Source organism: Culex quinquefasciatus, chromosome 3, assembly GCF_015732765.1.
Source record: "Culex quinquefasciatus strain JHB chromosome 3, VPISU_Cqui_1.0_pri_paternal, whole genome shotgun sequence".
Lineage (NCBI taxonomy): Eukaryota > Metazoa > Arthropoda > Insecta > Diptera > Culicidae > Culex > Culex quinquefasciatus.
Window position 1 is genome coordinate 133,249,701 of NC_051863.1, and position 19,578 is coordinate 133,269,278.

The 19,578-nt window shown below is 36.6% G+C and overlaps 1 protein-coding gene across 1 annotated transcript; it reads left to right on the forward strand.

The window, feature by feature from the left end:
* Positions 1-3,073: 3,073 nt before the first annotated feature.
* On the forward strand, positions 3,074-9,512 carry LOC6035468 (cyclin-Q). The gene is made up of 4 exons (XM_001845601.2): positions 3,074-3,237; positions 3,622-3,689; positions 3,753-3,897; positions 8,705-9,512. The coding sequence occupies exons 2-4, from the start codon at positions 3,628-3,630 to the stop codon at positions 9,257-9,259; spliced, it is 762 nt and encodes a 253-aa protein (XP_001845653.2). The 5' UTR covers positions 3,074-3,237; positions 3,622-3,627; the 3' UTR covers positions 9,260-9,512.
* The last annotated feature ends 10,066 nt before the right edge of the window (positions 9,513-19,578 follow it).

Here is a 19,578-nt window from a genome sequence, read left to right on the forward strand (position 1 = left end):
AAAAGTTACTTTTTTCAAACAAAACCTTCTTCTAAATCTATGTTTTATCGAAGAAAAGTTTATCATTAGTTTCATTCATTGCACTTTGAAGCTTTTTTTCGAAATCGTTTTGGAAAATGAGTTAACGCTAATTTAATACTTCCCAAGTCCTTATTTATATTTTAGGAATTTAAATTGAATTGTGATTTCCCATTTTTTCAATGACATATTTTTTTATATTTTTGAATACAAGAATTTTTTATCATGTTTTTAGAGAACATAACATGAGGATTCTAAGTGGGCCGAATTCCATACTAATTTCAAAACCAGCTCGCGGGCCGCAGGTAAGACCTTGGTGGGTCGAATGCGGCCCGCGGACCGCAGTTGGGTGACCATCAATAATTTCAAACTTAAATTTAAAAAAAATAATGTAAAATCAAATTGGCAATCAAAACTGCAATACACATTTTTTGATAAAGTTCACCGTTTTAAAGTAAAAGTAATTTTAAGTTTTAATTTTTCGAAAAATTTTCAGTTTTTTGCAATCTAAAAATATTTTTGAAGGAAAAAAAAACTACCTACAACAAATGTTTGACAAGCTTAAAATAATCCTACAATTCTCGGATAAGTTTTCAAAAAGCCGTAAGAGCCATTGGTAAACAAAGTCCTTTTGCATCGGTATTCGACCTACTTACGAAAAACCAATATCAAAAATGCTTGAGATTGATTATCTACACGTCCTTCAAGTGCCTCAAACTGAAAATAAATGAAATTTTGTTTCATTTTGGAGAAAAACGAAATTAGTGTCAGAGGCAAGTCAGAGGTCGCGGTGGCTCTTACGGCTTTTTGAAAACTCACCCGAGAATTGTTTCTGTTTACTTTTGTTTGTTGGACTGTTGATTACTGAGATACAGCCTCACTGTTAAAAATGAAACACTTTTTGACCTTTTCTATACCCTATTTCGAAAGATTATATTCATTAGGTTTTTCTAAAGGGCTTAAAACACTCATTTTGGTCATTTTCAGATCTCAGATCTTCAGATATTATAATTTCTAGATAATTTTTATAGAAAAGAGAATACAATTTCATAAGAGTTTCGTTTTAAACATTGAAAATCGAGCCAATAGTTTTCGAGACATTGCGAGTTGGAAAATTAGGGCTAATTAGATGTCACTGAGAAAAACTCGTTTTTCATAAAACATAATTTTTAAGAGGCTGTATCTCAGCAACTAGCTGTCCGACAAACAAATTGAAAATAAATTTGCTCAGCTTTTAGAATATATGTTTTGCAGGGTTGCTTTTCCTTCATAACTAGAGCGTCCAATTTTCCGGGGTTTAAAATTTCCCGGGAATTCCCGGGAAATTTAAAATTTATCAAAAATTGTTCTAGAGCTGGTTCTGATTTATATTTTGCAAAAAATTGTATAGAATAGCAACTTAATTGGTCAAAATATGTGTGAGGATCAATGAGTGCTTTGAGTGATTGTAAAAAAACGTACATTTTCAGGAAAATAAATAAATTTTCTAAATTTATAAGCTGTCTATAAAATTCGTTCAAAATATCCAAAAATTGTGATAAGTATTTTTTGTTAAGAAGTTGGTATAAACACTACAAAATTGCTTTTAAATTCGTTAGTTGGAGAGAATATGATAAAGAATAATATTGATAATTAAATCGAAATGAGAAAACAAAAAATATGCAGAAAATGTGTTTTTCATGGCAAATATTTTTTTTCAGGACAAATCATACTGGTTTGAGCTCATGAATAAATAGAGAGGCATTGAATTTACCTAAATTTACCTTTCAATTTAAATACCATTTTTATGCAGTCACAACTCAAAGTTTTCAAATATTTGGAGCGAATTTTTGAAATATGTTTGCCTTTTTCGGGCAAGTAGTTTTTATAATGATATTTTAATGATTCATCCTAATAAATGAATTCGGTTAAAAGAATTTTCATTGCTAAAAAAATTGTTTAGTAGTTTCGTATTTAAACCTCTTACGCCCTTGGTAGCTCTTGTGCTCTATACATTTTCAATTTTAAACTGCAATTTCTCGAACACTTTTGAACAAATTAACGTAATTCGTAATTGCACAACCCTCTTTGAGACATTTAATGAAATCAATTCAATTTTCATCCCATTTGGTAATGGCAAAAAAACAAAGAAAAATCTTTTTTTCTCTCTTAATTTCGATCTTGGCGGAAAGATATACCTTTTTTCAAATGATAGAACAACAATTTTCGTTTAAAAAGATTACCAAAATTATAATAGTTTATTTTCATTCCATAAAATCCTAATTTGTGTTGACCCGCAAATAAATAAAATCTATTTCCAGTTGTGAATGCTTCAGAAATTATGAAGTTTTTAGACGAACTGACAAAGTTTAATAAGAACAGCAAATTTAATAAAATAAAATTGAGTTCTTTCATCATTATTTATTTTTGTAAATAAAAAAAAATATCAAAAAGTTAAGAAAAGGTATACTATCGCTTAAATTACGGGAATTCCCGGGAAATTTACAAATTTCCCGGGAAACGGGAAATATATTTTTTCGGGAAATCCCGGGAATTCCCGGGAAATTTTTTCCCGGGACGGGAAATTGGACGCTCTATTCATAACGTATTGCTTGAAAACGTTGCACTTTAATTTGTCAAGTCATTTTTGATTGCAAATTAGACTTTGCATCTATGAATGATTTTTGAGGATTTGTTTTACACTAATTTAGATTTTTTCCGCAAATCTTCTTTTTCCAACAAAAAAATGCTGCTCAATACATCAAATCGATCAGGAAATCCCTTAACAAGACAAAGATTTTAAAATATTTACATGCCCATTTTGTATGGAATGCATGGAATACATGGACAAATTTTCTCTCAAATCATTAAATACAGAGAAAAGTCGATTTGCAAAAAAACGTGTGTTTAATTTCAAAAGTACCAGCGTCGCGACGCCAGCTAGTATCGCGAACAGCCACTCAGATGTCGCTTCGAGCAAAAATATCATTGAACGCACTGTGGTTTGTTTACAGCGGCTCGCGCGAATTGTCAATGTTTGCTTTATTTTGATTGCGACCGTCGTTGTCGTCGTCGTCGGCCCTCGACATTTGCATCGTAGACACCGGCTCGTCAAGAGGACTTTGCTGTTCAGCTGTGATTTTCAAGTGATTTTGAGAAATTTAATTTTATTACGGTAATTTGAATTAAGTGAAGGTTTTGCATTTTGTTTTTCGCTCGTTTAGTACAAGTAGTAATCAGGTGAGTGCCATTTTTTAATTTAATTTTGTAATTATAGATGGATAAATGGTCAACCACAAAATGACTTCTCTTTTGTACTCGGCTTCTTTTGTTGCACAAATCTTATGTTAAGTTGCGTGATTTTTTTCTACCTGCCTAAAAAAAACGTCTCCTAACACTTTCTAAATGCACACGCAATCAAATAGACCCTCGACCAGACCTGTTTGACTTCTTTTTATGCTTCTTTTTTATGCTGCTGCTGCCACTATGCAATTCCTCTCCTATTTATGCTGGGCTGCAGCGGCAGCAGACAGTTACTCAACACCCACGGCTGGGCCGCATTATAGATTCATAGACTTATTAAACTGGTTAAGTTGATTCCCTCTGCCCTTTTGTCGATTTTAGTTCACCATGATGCACGATCTGACCGAATCTGCGATCCCCTCGCCAAGCCAAAAGTTGGTCGATTACAGGTAAGCCAGTTCAACGAACCTCCTTGGGACCTTGATCACCTTGACACTGACGTTCTTTTTTAGCAAAAAGGCCCTCAAGGGAATGCCGGAGCGCTTTCTGTTCGAGTGCGCGATGAAGCTCGCCATCAAGCCGCTCACGTCGGCGACGGCCGCCGTCCTCTTTCATCGGTTCTTCAAGGAAGCGGACGAGTCCGAATACGATCCCTACGTAAGTACAGCAAGGCTATAATCAGAGGGTTTCGATTGAGAAGGCGGCGCTTCCCAGAATGTGATTGCGCGTTTGGAAATGTTTGGATGCACAAAAAAGTGCTTGTTTAGCGAATTTGTAACCAGCTTCGGGGAAGTTTGATTGCACTGTTTGGACGGGAAAACAACAATAACAAATCGTTTCTGCGAGCGTGCCGAGAACGAAGCTTTTTGTCGCCTCGTTGGACTTTGTTTCAATATAAAATCAGGGTGAAAACGGGCTATTAGCCTTCAATTCCTATTGTAGGTATATTCAGTGATTCTCAAAATTACGAGTTATGAGACTGATTAAATTGTACGAAGCATCAATGGGAAGTGATCGACGACTTTAAATGGTTCCGTTTTTGTGGGGGCTCCAGACATAACAACGTTCGCTTGTTTCATGTGTTACTGGAATAGTGGAGACTTAAAATATCATAACAAACTTTTTTTTTGGAAATAGAGAATAGAGTCTGTGAAAGGAGAAAAAAGTGAAACAAATGCAAGTCAGGGTTGATTAAACATTTTGTAAAAGCATTGGATAAAGCATCCGAGGTTTTCAAACATTTGAAACTCGTTTTTCCAATATTACCTAACATCTGAAAAAATAAACTTAAAATCTTTTTGGGTCCACAGATCAGGAAGCTATTACAGTGTGATGAATTATCAAGTCTTTTAAGTAAAGTTTGTGCCTATTTTTCTTAATTGTCTACTGGCAGTGTCAATCCAAACGTTCTTGAAAGATGTCACGTTACCACGTTGCACCAGCCCTAGTTTAAGGCACTTGAAGTTCCCGTCCGTGTTAGGGAAAGGGTCTGCAACGCAACCAGTCATTGGCATTGTACATTTATTTTATGTCAGCAAAGTATCGTCATCCGGGTTGACATTAAGTCAGAGACTGAGATTGTGTCAAATCACTGGAAAAATGAACTTGCTAATTTGACCTTTTAGACCCACCTTCACGTATACATATCGACTCACATCTCAAATTCTATATCACTGAAATCAATTTCAACAGTGAACTCACAATGTTGTCAGTCAAGAATTAGAAACAATGTACTCACTTTCAATTAGGAACGTTCAAGCTACCAACTATACATTTTTAAAACATCCAGCTGCGCATTTATTCAAGCTCTGTGTTAAATTTTTGATTCTGCCGAGCTTTGCTTTGTTTATTTTTTTCTTTTTATTGAAACTTGTTGCCTTTTCTGCTTTTGAGCCGTTTAATTTTTCTGCCAATTGAAACATTCTTCCATTCAGTTCTCTGGCAAATGATTCTCTGGCGAATGACACTTTCTGGCATATAAAAATTCGGATTTGTACTTTTCGGGCATTTGACCCATTCTGGCATTTGATTTCATGACGTTTGGTTTTCAGGCTAAGAACATTCTGCCAAATGCTTTTCCAGAAACTAAAATAATAGGTATTTCTTTCTAAACAATGAAACTTATAAACAAATTCCTTTAAAAAATTCTACAAAAATGGAAGCACTCATTATTTTAATTCAGAGTACTGCCGTTCTACGCATAATTGTCCCATGTCAGTTTTGGACGATTTTGACTTTATGACATTTTTAAGTTTAGTTTGATGTGTACTTTAAGAAAAACACATAAAATCTGGTACTTTGTTCGGAAACTCATTAAAAACAACACCAAGTTTGTTTGTCCCATCGTTCAATTTCTACGCATAATTGTCCCACCAAGTATTTTCTTACACGGAATCTTTAGTTTTACTAAGCTTTATGTCTTGTTTACCTGTTGTATAGCAAGAGAATCACAAATAAGGGTGATAAACTGCTAACTGGGGCGATTAGGGACACATAGGGCGAACAGGAACCCACGGGACAATTATGCGTAGAAACACAGAAATCGGTCGAAAAATTTCAATCGCGTTTTTCCCAGTTGCATTTTTTTTAACATGGGACAATTATGCGTAGAACGGCAGAGTAGGAACATAAACAATTTGTCTTTGAAAAATAACCGAAAACTTCACATTATTTATAAAAAAACGTTTTTTAATCCACCCTTAGGTGGATGGTGCCTTCCTCACATTTAGAGGGTAATGCTATGGGACCATCCATAAACCACGTGGACACTTTAGGGGGTATGGCGATTGTCCACGCTCCATACAAAAAGATTTTTTTGTATGGACAATTGTCCACGAAGGGGGGGGGGGTTCGAGATTCCAAAAAAAGTGTCCACGTGGTTTATGGATGGTCCCTATCCAAAATAGATACAAAAGGGCGGACCATTCAGTTTTCTATCAACTTGATTCATTATTCATACCATCAGATTGGGTAGTCAGATCTTCATAATTCAGGGCACTTATGTGCTTACAACTTTTGATAGGGTTGTCAGATCTTCAATCTGTTGAAATCGTTTGAAAGGTCTTTTGATTACCTATCCAACGATAAGTCGCATGATACATCCGGACAACGTTTTCATCAAATTATCTGAGATCCGGCCTCTAAAAAGTCCATAAATAACACTTAAGTGCTTATAACTTTTGATAGAGTTGTCAGATCTTCAATCTTTTGAACTCGTTAGAAAGGTCTTTTCAATACCTTTCTAAAAATGTATAACATGACGGGGTTTCTTACAAAAACCACAATCTTCCGGACTTTTGCTAAAATCGTTTTTTAGCATAACTTTTGAAGTACTTACCTGAACTTTATAATTTTCAATAGCGACTTATGGGACCCCAAGACGGACCGAATGAGACCAAAACGGTCCAAATCGGTTCAGCCAATGCCGAGATAATCCAGTGCAAATTTTTTGATCAACATCCCACCACACACACAGACATTTGCTCAGAATTTGAATCTGAGTCGATATATATACATGAAGGTGGGTCTAGGAGGTCAAATTGAGAATTTCGTTTTTCGAGTGATTCTATTGATAGCCTTTCCTCAGTAAGATGAGGAAGGCAAAACACTGAAACTGAATTTGTAATTGTGTTCTTAATTTCATTTTATTTTGAAACGAAGTACTCTTAAAACATGACTGCTGTTATTATGCTTTCAAATAATTTAGAAAAATATTAAGGAATTCGTTTTAAAACATGTTTTTACTAAGTTTCCTTTATAATTATGCCAATTTTGATATTGAACTTTTGAATCAATGTTGATTTATTAGGTTGTCAGAGTTTAACTGCTTTAATATCTTTTAATAAAAAAAAAACAGTTTGATAAGAAGCTATGTTTAATCGGCTGCCCTCCCACAAACATCTACACATAAGATCACTGTAATTACTCTTAGCACTGTCATTACAAAATCCGACTCGGTCCTAAAAAGGTCCCAGTACCGAAAGAGAATTAATAAAAATAATTTAAGGAAAAAAAAAAATCTATGTTTTACCACATATTTTATGTGAAATGTTTGAAGAGACAAATTCTTTAAACAAATTAGCAATAACTAAAACCAAAATTTGTTTGATTTATTTTATGCAAATTTAATATTTTTTCACGTTTTCGAAACGTAACAACTTTAATTGATATTTAAGTTTTCCGATAACTGAAAATCAAGCTTTATCTAAAGTAATTTACCCATACTCACAAAAAAGTTCAAGGTAAACATTTGAATAACTTAATGTGTTCAATACCCGCTGGCCGGCAACGAAAACATTAAATAAAATTTGGCCTTAGGTGCTTAGGGCCTTAGGTGCTTCGCTAAATTAAGAGTTTATAGACCAAACGATGGGCGGCCTTTTTTGTTTTCCACGTTACTTAAAATTGCGTCAGAAGTGGGTGGGCAGAGCTGTTTCTGCCAGAATTCTGCTAGAACGGTGGAACATTTCTGCTAGAATGCTGTAAGAATATTCAGCTCTGTAAGAACTCTGCTAGAATCCTGCTAGAACGTCGTGACTGGGTAAGAGCAACCAATTGGATGTCCCGAGATTATGAATCTTTGAAACGCAGTGATAATATCGTAGTAACGAACGAAGTTGACTTTATAGCTGTCGGCCACCTTTGCTAGTACCAACCACTAGTGTCTTCCTTTTTATCTACAAGGACTTCGCCGCCCTGGGCTCCTAAGTGTATGAAAGTATGGCACGGAGCGACGGCGCCGAATACCCATATTTACACAAAGAATTTTAGAGCTCCCGCCGCGGGATTCGAACCAGTGACCTCTGGATTGGAGTCCAGTGCGCGGTCCGATTGATCCACACGGGCGGGGTAAGGTTATTCAATATTATGTCACAGGTGCAATTCATAGTTATTGGTAATTCGTCGTGAACATTTCAAAAAACGTCATAAATAGAGTCTTTGCGTGGGATAAAGCGCTTACTGAAATGTTAGCGACGAATTATGCAAATCTCGATTTCATCCCTCTTCTTAAAATTAATTGACTTCGAATACTTTAAAAGTTCGACGCCATCGACTTTTTTATTCCTGACAAAATAAATTATTGATCGATTACAATACTTGCTACTTCTTGGGAGCATTTTGCGAACAGTAAATTGGTTCCGCTTTGACAGTTTTAAATTGAGGCCGCTTCGCGAACCAATAGTGCACTATTCAGCTCCCAGATTAAGAGTTACAAAATAATGTTTAAACAAGTTTGCTTCTGATTCCCGACTTTTTGACAAAAAATCACAAATTCCCGATTTTTTCCCGTTTTTTGGCGGATATTGGCGAGTTCCCGACTTTCCCGATTTCCCCACTTGAGTGGCCACCCTGCAAATGCCATTCGGTACTTTGGCCCAATTCCTTGATTGTTACCAAAAGAAATCGTTTTCTGTATAGCTGAGATACTTTTCAACGAGAATAAACAAAAATGCTTCCCTTCCAGATGATCGCCGCGTCCTGTCTCTACCTGGCCGGCAAAATCAAGGACGACCCCGTCAAGATCCGCGACGTCATCAACGTGTCGTACAGCACCATCCACCGCGGTTCCGGCCCGCTCGAGCTGGGCGACGAGTACTGGGCGATGCGCGACACGATCGTCCAGGCGGAACTGTTCATCACGCGCTTTCTCAAGTTTGACCTGACGACGGTGCACCCGCATAAGTACATGCTGCACTACATGAAGTCGCTGCAGGACTGGTTCGGCGTGAAGGAGTGGAACGCACTGCCCGTGGCCAAGATGGCCGCCTCGTACCTGCAGGACTTTCACCACAGCTCCAAGGTGCTGGACCACAAGCCGGACCACATTGCGGTGTGCTGTCTGGCGTTGGCGTTCCAGACGTACGGCGTGCAGGTTCCGCTGACCGAGGAGCTGGACGACGTGGCGGCGTGGTACAACGTGTTCTGCAAGGATCTGTCCCGCGACAAGCACTGGGAAATCATCGAGGACATTCTGGAGGTGTACAATGCGGACGCGGAAATTGACGAGGAAGACGATTAAGGCTGGGTTGATCCTTGGTGGGGAGGTGGAGGGTTGGGGCAATACTGGAGAGCGGTTCTGCATCTCCTACTTTTGAAATGCTTGAAAGACATGTTAACTTTTTAGTTTTACTGGAATGCTTAAAAACTTCATTAAACCAGTATAAGATCAAATTTTGCATGCCTCAACAAATACAAAAGGAAGAAATCACAGAACGCAGAATATTTTCGAATATTAAAAGAGTACAACCCAAAAGTATTACAGAACATCTAGCTAGCGAACCAACATCTGAAAGACTACTCTCTGAACATGTATTGATGCCTTTCACCCCCTGTCAACCAAAATACAAAAAAAATAAAAGCCGGAGAAGCATGATCAATAAATTTATCAATGCAAATGTTTGTTTTTAAGTAAATAACGCTGGAAATTTACCCACAAAGTAGCTTCCAACAGTGATAAAGCCATAGTTCAAGTTCAGGTCGATCTGCTTGAAAAGAAAGTGAAAGAGACGAGGGGTCTTCCGAAACATAATTGTGATGAGTTGTGGCCGGAGGTGAGCGCAGGTAACAATCGATCAACTTGCGTAAGAATAAATAAATGTTTTGAAAAAATATTACGAACTTGATTCAATTTATCATGATTACAACAATGTGACCAACGTTCAACTCATATTTGGGTAATTCTCTACCAACTCACGAAATCGATAAAAGTTGCCCCGACCCCACTTCGATTTGCGTGAAACTTTGTCCTAAGAGGTAACTTTTGTCCCTGATCCCGAATCCGAGGTCCGTTTTTTAATATCTTGTGACGGAGGGGCGGTACAACCCCTTTCATTTTTGAACATGCGAAAAAAGGTATATTTTTCATGGGGAAAAGCCGTATTGTTAAACCGATTGCGGTAGATCGTGGTAGATTTTTTTTTAAATAATTCGAAGTATTTAAAATCCACCAAAGCATCTACCACATTGACCACACAAAAAAACCGTGGTAGAAAAGTATTCACCGCGATCATTTTTTGACAGTTCGACGCCAACAAATTATTTCAAGAAAATCCACCGCGGTTGATCAAACCCCGTTTAACAATACGGCTCTGTTATAGTTTTGTCTGTTGTCAATTTTATGTTCTAACTCTCTCAATACAATAATAGTTCCTGATAAAGAAGCCCAGTAGCATCAAAGCGTCGGGTTTGGTATAAAACCGATCAAACGCTTATAAATTGACTGATCAGCCGAAATAAAAAAACCCAAAATCGATGCAAACAGTCCCACCTAAACTGCATTCTTTGTTAGATAGTCGGCACTGAAGATCTGGTCACAAGGAAGCCTGCACGGCAGCAAGCCCCAGGAATAGATACGTCAATACGCACAATGAAGAAGTAGGAACGCTGGTTGGAATAGAACAATCAATGAAACAAACTTCACTCGGTAGGACGCTGTTGAAACAGTCAAGAGTCGTCCAGAATGAACCAACTTGCCTGGTCGTGATGGAGCCAATCTCGTGAAAAGTTCGAAACGTCAAGAATCTACAGTGAAGCTCCAACAGACATGACCAATGTCGACCAAGTGCTATGCATTTTCTTCATATTTGAGCAGCAGAATGTATTATTATTACCAGGAAACGTTCCAGATTCGTATGAAAGCACCGATAGGCCTGGTACCACCAGAAAATATTGACATGATAATAAAAATATCTGCAACTAGCTGATTGGGAGAATTTCCTTGATACCGATATTATTGGATAGAATAGTCCTGGAATTGATAGAAATAGTCCTGAAGTAGAATTTTATGTTCGGACTAGAAAAGGGACATTCGTAGCAGCATTTGGAATTTTAAGCAGTTTACGCCTGATGAGTATGCAAACAAATCACACCATTCTGATCTAATCCGATAATTTTTTTTTAATTGTTTTCATGAAAGGCTATAACTCTACTGAACGTTGTCGCAAATAGGCTTTTCTTTGTTTTTTTTTTTTTAAATTTGGATGAAACATTGCCCATGCATTCCTTATGTTAAAAAACCTTTTTGCATCATTAGTTTTTCCATACAAGGGCTGGTCATTTATTATATGTTTTAGGGGACTGAAAAAACATCGTTGGATCTTTGGAAAATCGTTGGATGCAAATGCTTGAATACTAGCCTGTCCCATTTTGAGGTCATGTCGAGGAATTTCAGGTGCTCACTTCTTAAATGATAGATTATGATGTTAGGAACAATGTTTTCTTAGACAAGAAAAAATAATAAAATACTTTCTCGCACCCCCTAGTCGATTTACTGAAAAAGTCACTTTTTGAACAAATTTTCTAAAATCGCTTGGAATCAATACAAAAACTGTTTCGATCAGGTGTGTATTATCTTCAAACGATAGGTTTTTGTCCATAGATTAAGATGCACTATCAATATTGGACGAAAATTTAAGTTTTGGACTCTCCCAGAAGGATTTGTGTCGAAAAATCGCATTTTTCGAAACTTTTTCAGAAATGTTCATTTAATTTAGGGTAGCCTATTTTTCCCAGTGAAACCAATACATGCAGCTTGTAGGAAATTTCATGGCGAACATTTTTCCCTCTGAGAAAATGCAATTTCGACACTCCAGAGCCGAGATATTTGAGTTTTGTGAGGAAAAAAGTGCCAATTTTCAAAATTTCTCAGAATTCAGAAGCAAGGCCTACTAATTACTGTTGGGATCAAGCAAGCTGTGGAGTTAGAGAACCTAATCGTAGTTAACCTAATTGTTAAAGCTGTTTAAATAAATTATTCTTCTTACAACCTTCAACCTGAACAGTCGCCTGTTTCCACAACTCTAACAGGTTACAGTTGTTACAAGTTGGACAGAGTGTTCGTCGTTCAACCCGGACGACCCAAGGAGTCCTGCCGAAGAGATATCGGGACCAAGCGACTTTGACTGTCCAGGAGTATTGTGAGCCTCGTACGTATGCTGAAGCGGTGAAGTGTCCGGACCGCGAGAAGTGGTTGCGCGCCATGAGGCAGCCGACAGGATTCGAGACCGGCGCGAAGGACCATGTCTGTCTTCTGAAGAAAAGCCTGTATGGGCTAAAGCAGGCGGGACGTGTCTGGAATCAGCGGATCACCGACGTGCTGCGAAACTTGGAGTACCAGCCGTCGGAAGCAGACCCCTGTTTGTTCGTGAGGAAGAAGGCCGAGGATAGATCTTTCGTTTTGCTGTATGTCGATGACATGCTTATCGCGTGCAAGGACAACGCGGAGTACAAACGGGTTGAGATGAACCTCCTGAAGCACTTCAAGCTAACTACTATGGGAGACGTTGAACACTATCTGGGACTACGGATCCAACGCCAGCAGAACGGACGGTTCTGGCTGGATCAAAGTGCGTACATCCGTACGATCGCTCAAAGATTTGGTCAGGCAGAGGCTAAACCCTCGCGTATTCCGATGGATCCCGGTTACCTGAAACGTCAGCAAAAGGAGGAGGAATCGCTGCCCCGGAAGGACGACTACCAGAGTCTGGTCGGTGCTTTGCTGTACGTTGCTGTCAACACGCGGCCTGACATCGCAATCAGTGCGTCCATCCTGGGACGTAAGGTAAGCAACCCGAGTCATGCGGACTGGACCGAGGCCAAACGGACGCTGCGTTATTTGAAGGCCACGGAAGATTTGCATCTGGAACTCGGAGGACCAGGACAACTCGGAGCACATGTTGACGCAGACTGGGCTGGTGATCAACAGGACCGTAAGTCAAACTCCGGATACGTCTTCAATCTTGGTGGACCAATATCATGGTGCGCACGAAAGCAGCAGTGATTATTGGCGGAACATCTATTTCAATTTTACACTTGCAGGTGTAACGTCACACGCCAAAAAAATGATCTGTCCCTTTTTGATGGGCAATTTGTGTAAACAAAAAAAAAAATTAAACAATTTTAAGTGATGCTGACAAGGAAATTCACAAAACATCTTCAACTGATTGATTTCGCAAGCGATTTTCTTTTGGTTTGTTTCCTCTTTCTTTCGCTCTCTTTCGATTTTTGCGATAATTCAATCCCTGCCCTTAATAATTTCCTTAAAAAATCAGAAGACAAAAAGAAATATTGCATACAATTTATATTTTCAAAAATCTGTATCTTTTAGAGGAATTGCAGGATCGTGTTTATTTTATTTTCTAATTTTTAACATTAAATTCGAATTCTGCGACCCAATCACAGTCAAATTCGAATGGTTGATTCCTATTAAATTAAAAATTGCATGTTTTCAATATTTCATCAACGCCATTTTGACCGCCACCTTGGATTTAATAATTAAAAATCACTTTTGAGTAGATTTGGGGTCTTTGATTCGATTATACGAAGTTAAATTTTGCCAAGGTTATAGGATTATCGCGTCTGAACCGTATCAACAAAACATTTTTCGCTTTATTATGATTTTTTAAATGGCGTTTTATAGAAAAAAAAATCTTACTCAAAATTATAAATCAAATTTGCAATCGAAAAGCACAGTAATTTTTTTTATAAGTTGCACCGTTTTCAAGATTTACCCACATAAAGTTTGATTTGAAAAATTTTAAAAAAAAATCACCTAAGTTTGATTTTACTGAAAACATCAACTTTTCGACTTTCAAAAGTAGTGTCTATACTTAAAAAAAATAGGTTCCATACTAGTGTCCAAATTTTAATATATTTTTTCTAAGAGTTCAGAAAATTTCCCATAAATTTGTCTAAGAAACATTGAAGATTGGACCTCTGGTTGCTGAGATACATCGGATAAAACAAAAGAAACAAGAACATTGAAATTTTCCAAGTTTCATCCAAACAGCCCCCCATTTATAATACCAGCAGCTAATGGTCGAGCATCATATGTAAAAAAAACTGACACACTTTTGAAATTTTTTTTGATCTCTTAAAAACATTTTGAAAATTATGAATCCAGACCAACTTTTCAAAAGGGTTCATTAAATATTATTTATTAAATAATTATTAATTTTTAATTTACAATTTTATTCCATGTGCCTATTTCTGTTGAATAGTCCCTCTCGTCAACCGAAGCAGAGTACTATTGTAAATATTGTTTTGCAGAGACAAACAAAAAAATTTTCTATATATGTGGTTAATTAAAAATACTTTGGAAAAGCAATCGCTGAACATAAAATCATATTTATGTTCACAAAAACAGATGAAAGCAGCAACAGGAATTGAGGTTTTTTAAAGGGATACAATTTTCGATGATAAATTATGAAAACGTTCATAAACAGAAAGGACTATTAGAAAAAAGATATCCCTAACTTTAAAAGAAGAAGTTTATGGAAATAATAGTTATTTAATACCGAATGACCGAAAATGCGTGTACACTTTATTCGTTTTGTGCTGTGAAAGATTGATAGAAACATAAATAAAGATAAATATCGCAGAATATTTACCCCGCCTTCGTCTCCACCTGCTTCGAAACACCTTATCGCCGGCCGATGCGCTTCGATCTTCGCTGTGTCGGAGTTCGGAAAAAACGGATAAGAAAAGTTGCTCATTTGTTTGTGTGTTAAAATTACAGAATAAAAACATTTCTAAAAACTAAAAATTCGTTGTAATACTGCTGAGTAAAAAGTTTACTGCAAATTTGTAATTTATTTTAAACTGGCCCAATGTTCAACGGTTGCAAAATTGATACGGTTGCAAAATTGATACGGTTGCAAAATTGATACGATTGCAAAATTGATACGGTTGCAAAATTGATACGATTGCAAAATTGATACGGTTGCAAAATTGATACGATTGCAAATTTGATACGGTTGCAAAATTGATACGGTTGCAAAATTGATACGATTGCAAAATTGATACGGTTGCAAAATTGATACGATTGCAAAATTGATACGATTGCAAAATTGATACGATTGCAAATTTGATACGGTTGCAAAATTGATACGGTTGCAAAATTGAAACTCTGGTCTTTTGAAAGAACCGTTTCAAGATGGAATCATTTTCAAATTTTTGTCTATTTTAAAATTTATAAATATCATTAATTGAATTTCCAACTAATTTTAGCATGAAATTTGTTTTTGAGGATTGAAAATGTAATTTCATTTTTTTCAATGCTTATAAATTATGTCAAATTTGCCAGAACTTTGTACACGGTGAACTTTGTCATGTACTTAAATTACTACAAAAGTGAATGAAAGTGCCAAAAACTACTAAATAACCATTTACTTACTCCTCTTGTCCGATTTAAATTTGGCATTTACAGACTTTTGATTTAATAAGAATGTAGAAAAGAGTTCACAGTACATTTTATTATAATAAATTTGATTAATTTTAGCATAATTTAAGCGAAATTAAGTAAAATTAAAAGCAATTTTCTCCAAAACTCTAGATTTAAGTTTGGGTGCTGTCTCCATCCAATTATTCGAACGTTTAGACCTATGGTTTTGTAGCGAATCTTCTCGTTTAAGTTTTTTAAATATAATGTCTAATAAAGTCAAATAAAAACATCGGAAATCACACTATTCTTAAAATAGTATTTTCCACAATTAAAAAAAGAGCGAAAGAGCCGTTCAAAGAGCGGCTCTTTTTAAACGAGCGAAAATGAGCGGCTCCTAAAAAGAACGGTTTTGCCCACCTCTAAAAAGAACTAATTATTTATTGATTCTTGCAATGTAACTTTGATTTTGCGGCATTTTTGTTCAAACTTTTAACAACAAGATTTCGAATAACTAGGCAACCCTTGAGGCAACCAGTTGTTATTTACAGTGGACTCTCTGGCTGTCGATCTTCTCGATACCAATATTTCTCCAGCTGTCAATAAATTTTACAGTCCCTTCAAATAGATTGCTTTGATTTTTCGTTCTATAATTTGATAACTCCGCTCTCGACGGTCCCTTCAATATCGACAACGAGAGAGTCCACTATATTTACATTTTCTGTCGCAGTTTCCACCAAACCAGATTTTCGCACTTTAAAAATGCGCTTGATAGCTAAAAACAAGCGAGCAACCTCGGCTTGCTTTGATAATTTTGCAGGATGTTTTAACATTTTCCAAGCCAGTTTGACAAGTCGCTACAGTGCAAAAACAGTTCGCGTGCGTCGATTGGTATTTTGATTTGAGATGTCTTCTCTCTAAAGGAGGTATTAGACTGTGACAAACAAACAACAAACAAATGTATGCAGCCTGACGTTTTTGCAATCAAATGCAGGCAAACTGTCAAAAAAGTGCCAGTTTGTTTGTCTTTCACAGACTAATACCTCCTTAACTAAAACGTTATCTAGAGCGACCGATAGCAATAATTTAGTGCGAAGTTCAAGTTGTTGGGAAATGCGCAATAAAAAAAATGTGTATTCTATCAATAATAGGAAATTTTCAGAACTTTATGAAACAAATATTTTCAGCAAAAATATTTACACAATTTAAAAAAATCAAAAAAGCTCAAAGCAGTGGTGAAACTTTTTGATTTTTTTTTGTAGAATCTTTATTTTTTCTGAATAGTCCTCAGCAATAACTACAATTTTGGACAGCTACCAAAATTGTATAGAACCTTGTATAAGTGAACCAATGACACAAATTAGCTTTTTTGGTAATCGGGAAGGCCACCTAAAGTCTGAGCCATATAAAAAATACAAATAAAAACTATTTCCGAAATTAGATTATGACTAGGCTTAGTGAATTTTCAAGCTGATGTCTTGCCATCCCTTTTCTCCTCAGCTTTGATTAGAAAAAGAGGGACGGATAGATGAGAGCGTGAATATTTACCAACCCTAGTTATGACAATCTATCCTTAAGCAGGCATTAGACTATGACAAACAAACAAAAAAACTCGCACTTTTGACGATTTGGAAGGTTTTATGTTTGCCTGCATTTGCGATTTTTTTGTCATAGTCTAATACCTACTTTAGAAATAAGAACACTATATGTCGGAGGCCTGCCGAGAGCTGCTGTGGATCGTACGCGAGGACAATCAAAGCTGCATTGCGATGCTGAGTGGAAATGGAAGCAGCAGGAAGTCGAAGCACATCGACACGCGCTATAACTTTGTGCGTGACTTGGTGGCCAACAGGGTGGTTCACGTCCAGTATTGCCCAACAGAGCTAATGGTCGCTGACATCCTGACGAAGCCGCTGTCAAAGGTCAAGCTGGAGATGCTGAGAAAGGAATTGATGAGTTCCCCAACCAACGCAGCTTGAGGAGGAGTGTTGGGATCAAGCAAGCTGTGGAGTTAGAGAACCTAATCGTAGTTAACCTAATTGTTAAAGCTGTTTAAATAAATTATTCTTCTTACAACCTTCAACCTGAACAGTCGCCTGTTTCCACAACTCTAACAATTACACGATGTAGCAAGCATATGTCTCAAAGGTCACGGTATGCTTTTATAGTAATTTTGGCCGCTGAATCCGAATCTGAAATCAAATTTCGTGCAAACAGTGATGTTTTGGAGCTACACCCTTTTGAAATGTTATTTGCGTGTTTAAGAGGCAGTTTTGTAAATATTGCTCGGTTTGTTCTAGAGGTCGTATCAAGGTGCTCCGATTTGGATGAAACTTTCAGCGTTTGTTTGTCTATACATGAGATGAACTCATGCCAAATATGAGCCCTCTAAGATAAAGGGAAGTGGGGTAAAACGGGCATTGAAGATTGAGGTCCAAAAACATAAAAATCTTAAAATTGCTCGCATTTAAGTAAAACTTCATCAATTCCAACTATCTTAGATGCATTTGAATGGTCTTTTGAAGCACTTCAAAATGAGCCATAGACATCCAGGATTGGTTTAACTTTTTCTCATAGCTTTTGCAAATTACTGTTAAAAATTGTTTTTTTTAAACCTCAATATATTTTTGCAACAGCCTCCAACACCCATACTCTTTAGTTCAAGTTAGGGAATTTCATGGACTATAAGCCTACGGTAATAACTTTTGGCCAATCGCAGTTTTTCTCATAGTTTTTCGATTTTTCTAGAACAAACATTTACAACGTTAGTTATTGTCCTGTAGGCATCCATAGCGGCACTTTTAGTCTCACTTTTGTCATATTCGAAATCCTCGGAAAATTCTAACTTCAATGCCCGTTTTACCCCACTTTCCTTTGTCTTAGAGGGCTCATATTTGGCATGAGTTCATCTCATGTATAGACAAACAAACGCTGAAAGTTTCATCCAAATCGGAGCACCTTGATACGACCTCTAGAACAAACCGAGCAATATTTACAAAAACTGCCTCTTAAACACGCAAATAACATTTCAAAAGGGTGTAGCTCCAAAACATCACTGTTTGCACGAAATTTGATTTCAGATTCGGATTCAGCGGCCAAAATTACTATAAAAAGCATACCGTGACCTTTGAGACATATGCTTGCTACATCGTGTAATTAGTAGGCCTTGCTTCTGAATTCTGAGAAATTTTGAAAATTGGCACTTTTTCCTCACAAAACTCAAATATCTCGGCTCTGGAGTGTCGAAATTGCATTTTCTCAGAGGGAAAAATGTTCGCCATGAAATTTCCTACAAGCTGCATGTATTGGTTTTACTGGGAAAAATAGGCTACCCTAAATTAAATGAACATTTCTGAAAAAGTTTCGAAAAATGCGATTTTTCGACACAAATCCTCCTGGGAGAGTCCAAAACTTAAATTTTCGTCCAATATTGATAGTGCATCTTAATCTATGGACAAAAACCTATCGTTTGAAGATAATACACACTGATCGAAACAGTTTTGTATTGATTCCAAGCGATTTTAGAAAATTTGTTCAAAAAGTGACTTTTTCAGTAAATCGACTAGGGGTGCGAGAAAGTATTTTATTATTTTTTCTTGTCTAAGAAAACATTGTTCCTAACATCATAATCTATCATTTAAGAAGTGAGCACCTGAAATTCCTCGACATGACCTCAAAATGGGACAGGCTATTGAATACCGAAGGTATTAATTTTCAAAAAAATCGATTTTTGGAAGAAAAATCCGAGATATTTTCAAAACAAATCATATAGGTCATTTTTAGATGCAAAATCAAAATCTCGAAAAATGTTCAGTTTTTAGCAATACAGTTCAGACTCGATTATCAGAAGGCCTTGGCGAAATTTCACTTTGGATAATCGAATTCACGATTTTTTTTGTCTTATTTTTGATTCTTTAGCTTAAGTAGTGTCCCCAAACTACTCTAAAGTGATTTAAAATGTTTAAATCCAAGATGGTGGCCAAACTAGTGGTGATGAAATATTGAAAAAATACAAAATACAATTCTAGTTTTACTTAAATGGGGTTACAGAACTCAAATTTGAGTTTAAAAGTAAAAAATAAAAATATTAAAAAATTAAATTTTTTATCAGTTGATTCGGTACCATACAATCTTCGAATAATCGAACTTCGGATAATCGAAACTACGGATAATCGAGGATT

Coding starts and splice junctions, on each gene's coding strand:
- LOC6035468 (XM_001845601.2), top strand. CDS start 3,628: ATGATGCACGATCTGACCGAATCTGCGATCCCCTCGCCAAGCCAAAAG. Junction 3,690..3,752: donor CAAAAGTTGGTCGATTACAG/GTAAGCCAGTTC, acceptor GTTCTTTTTTAG/CAAAAAGGCCCTCAAGGGAA. Junction 3,898..8,704: donor AGTCCGAATACGATCCCTAC/GTAAGTACAGCA, acceptor CTTCCCTTCCAG/ATGATCGCCGCGTCCTGTCT.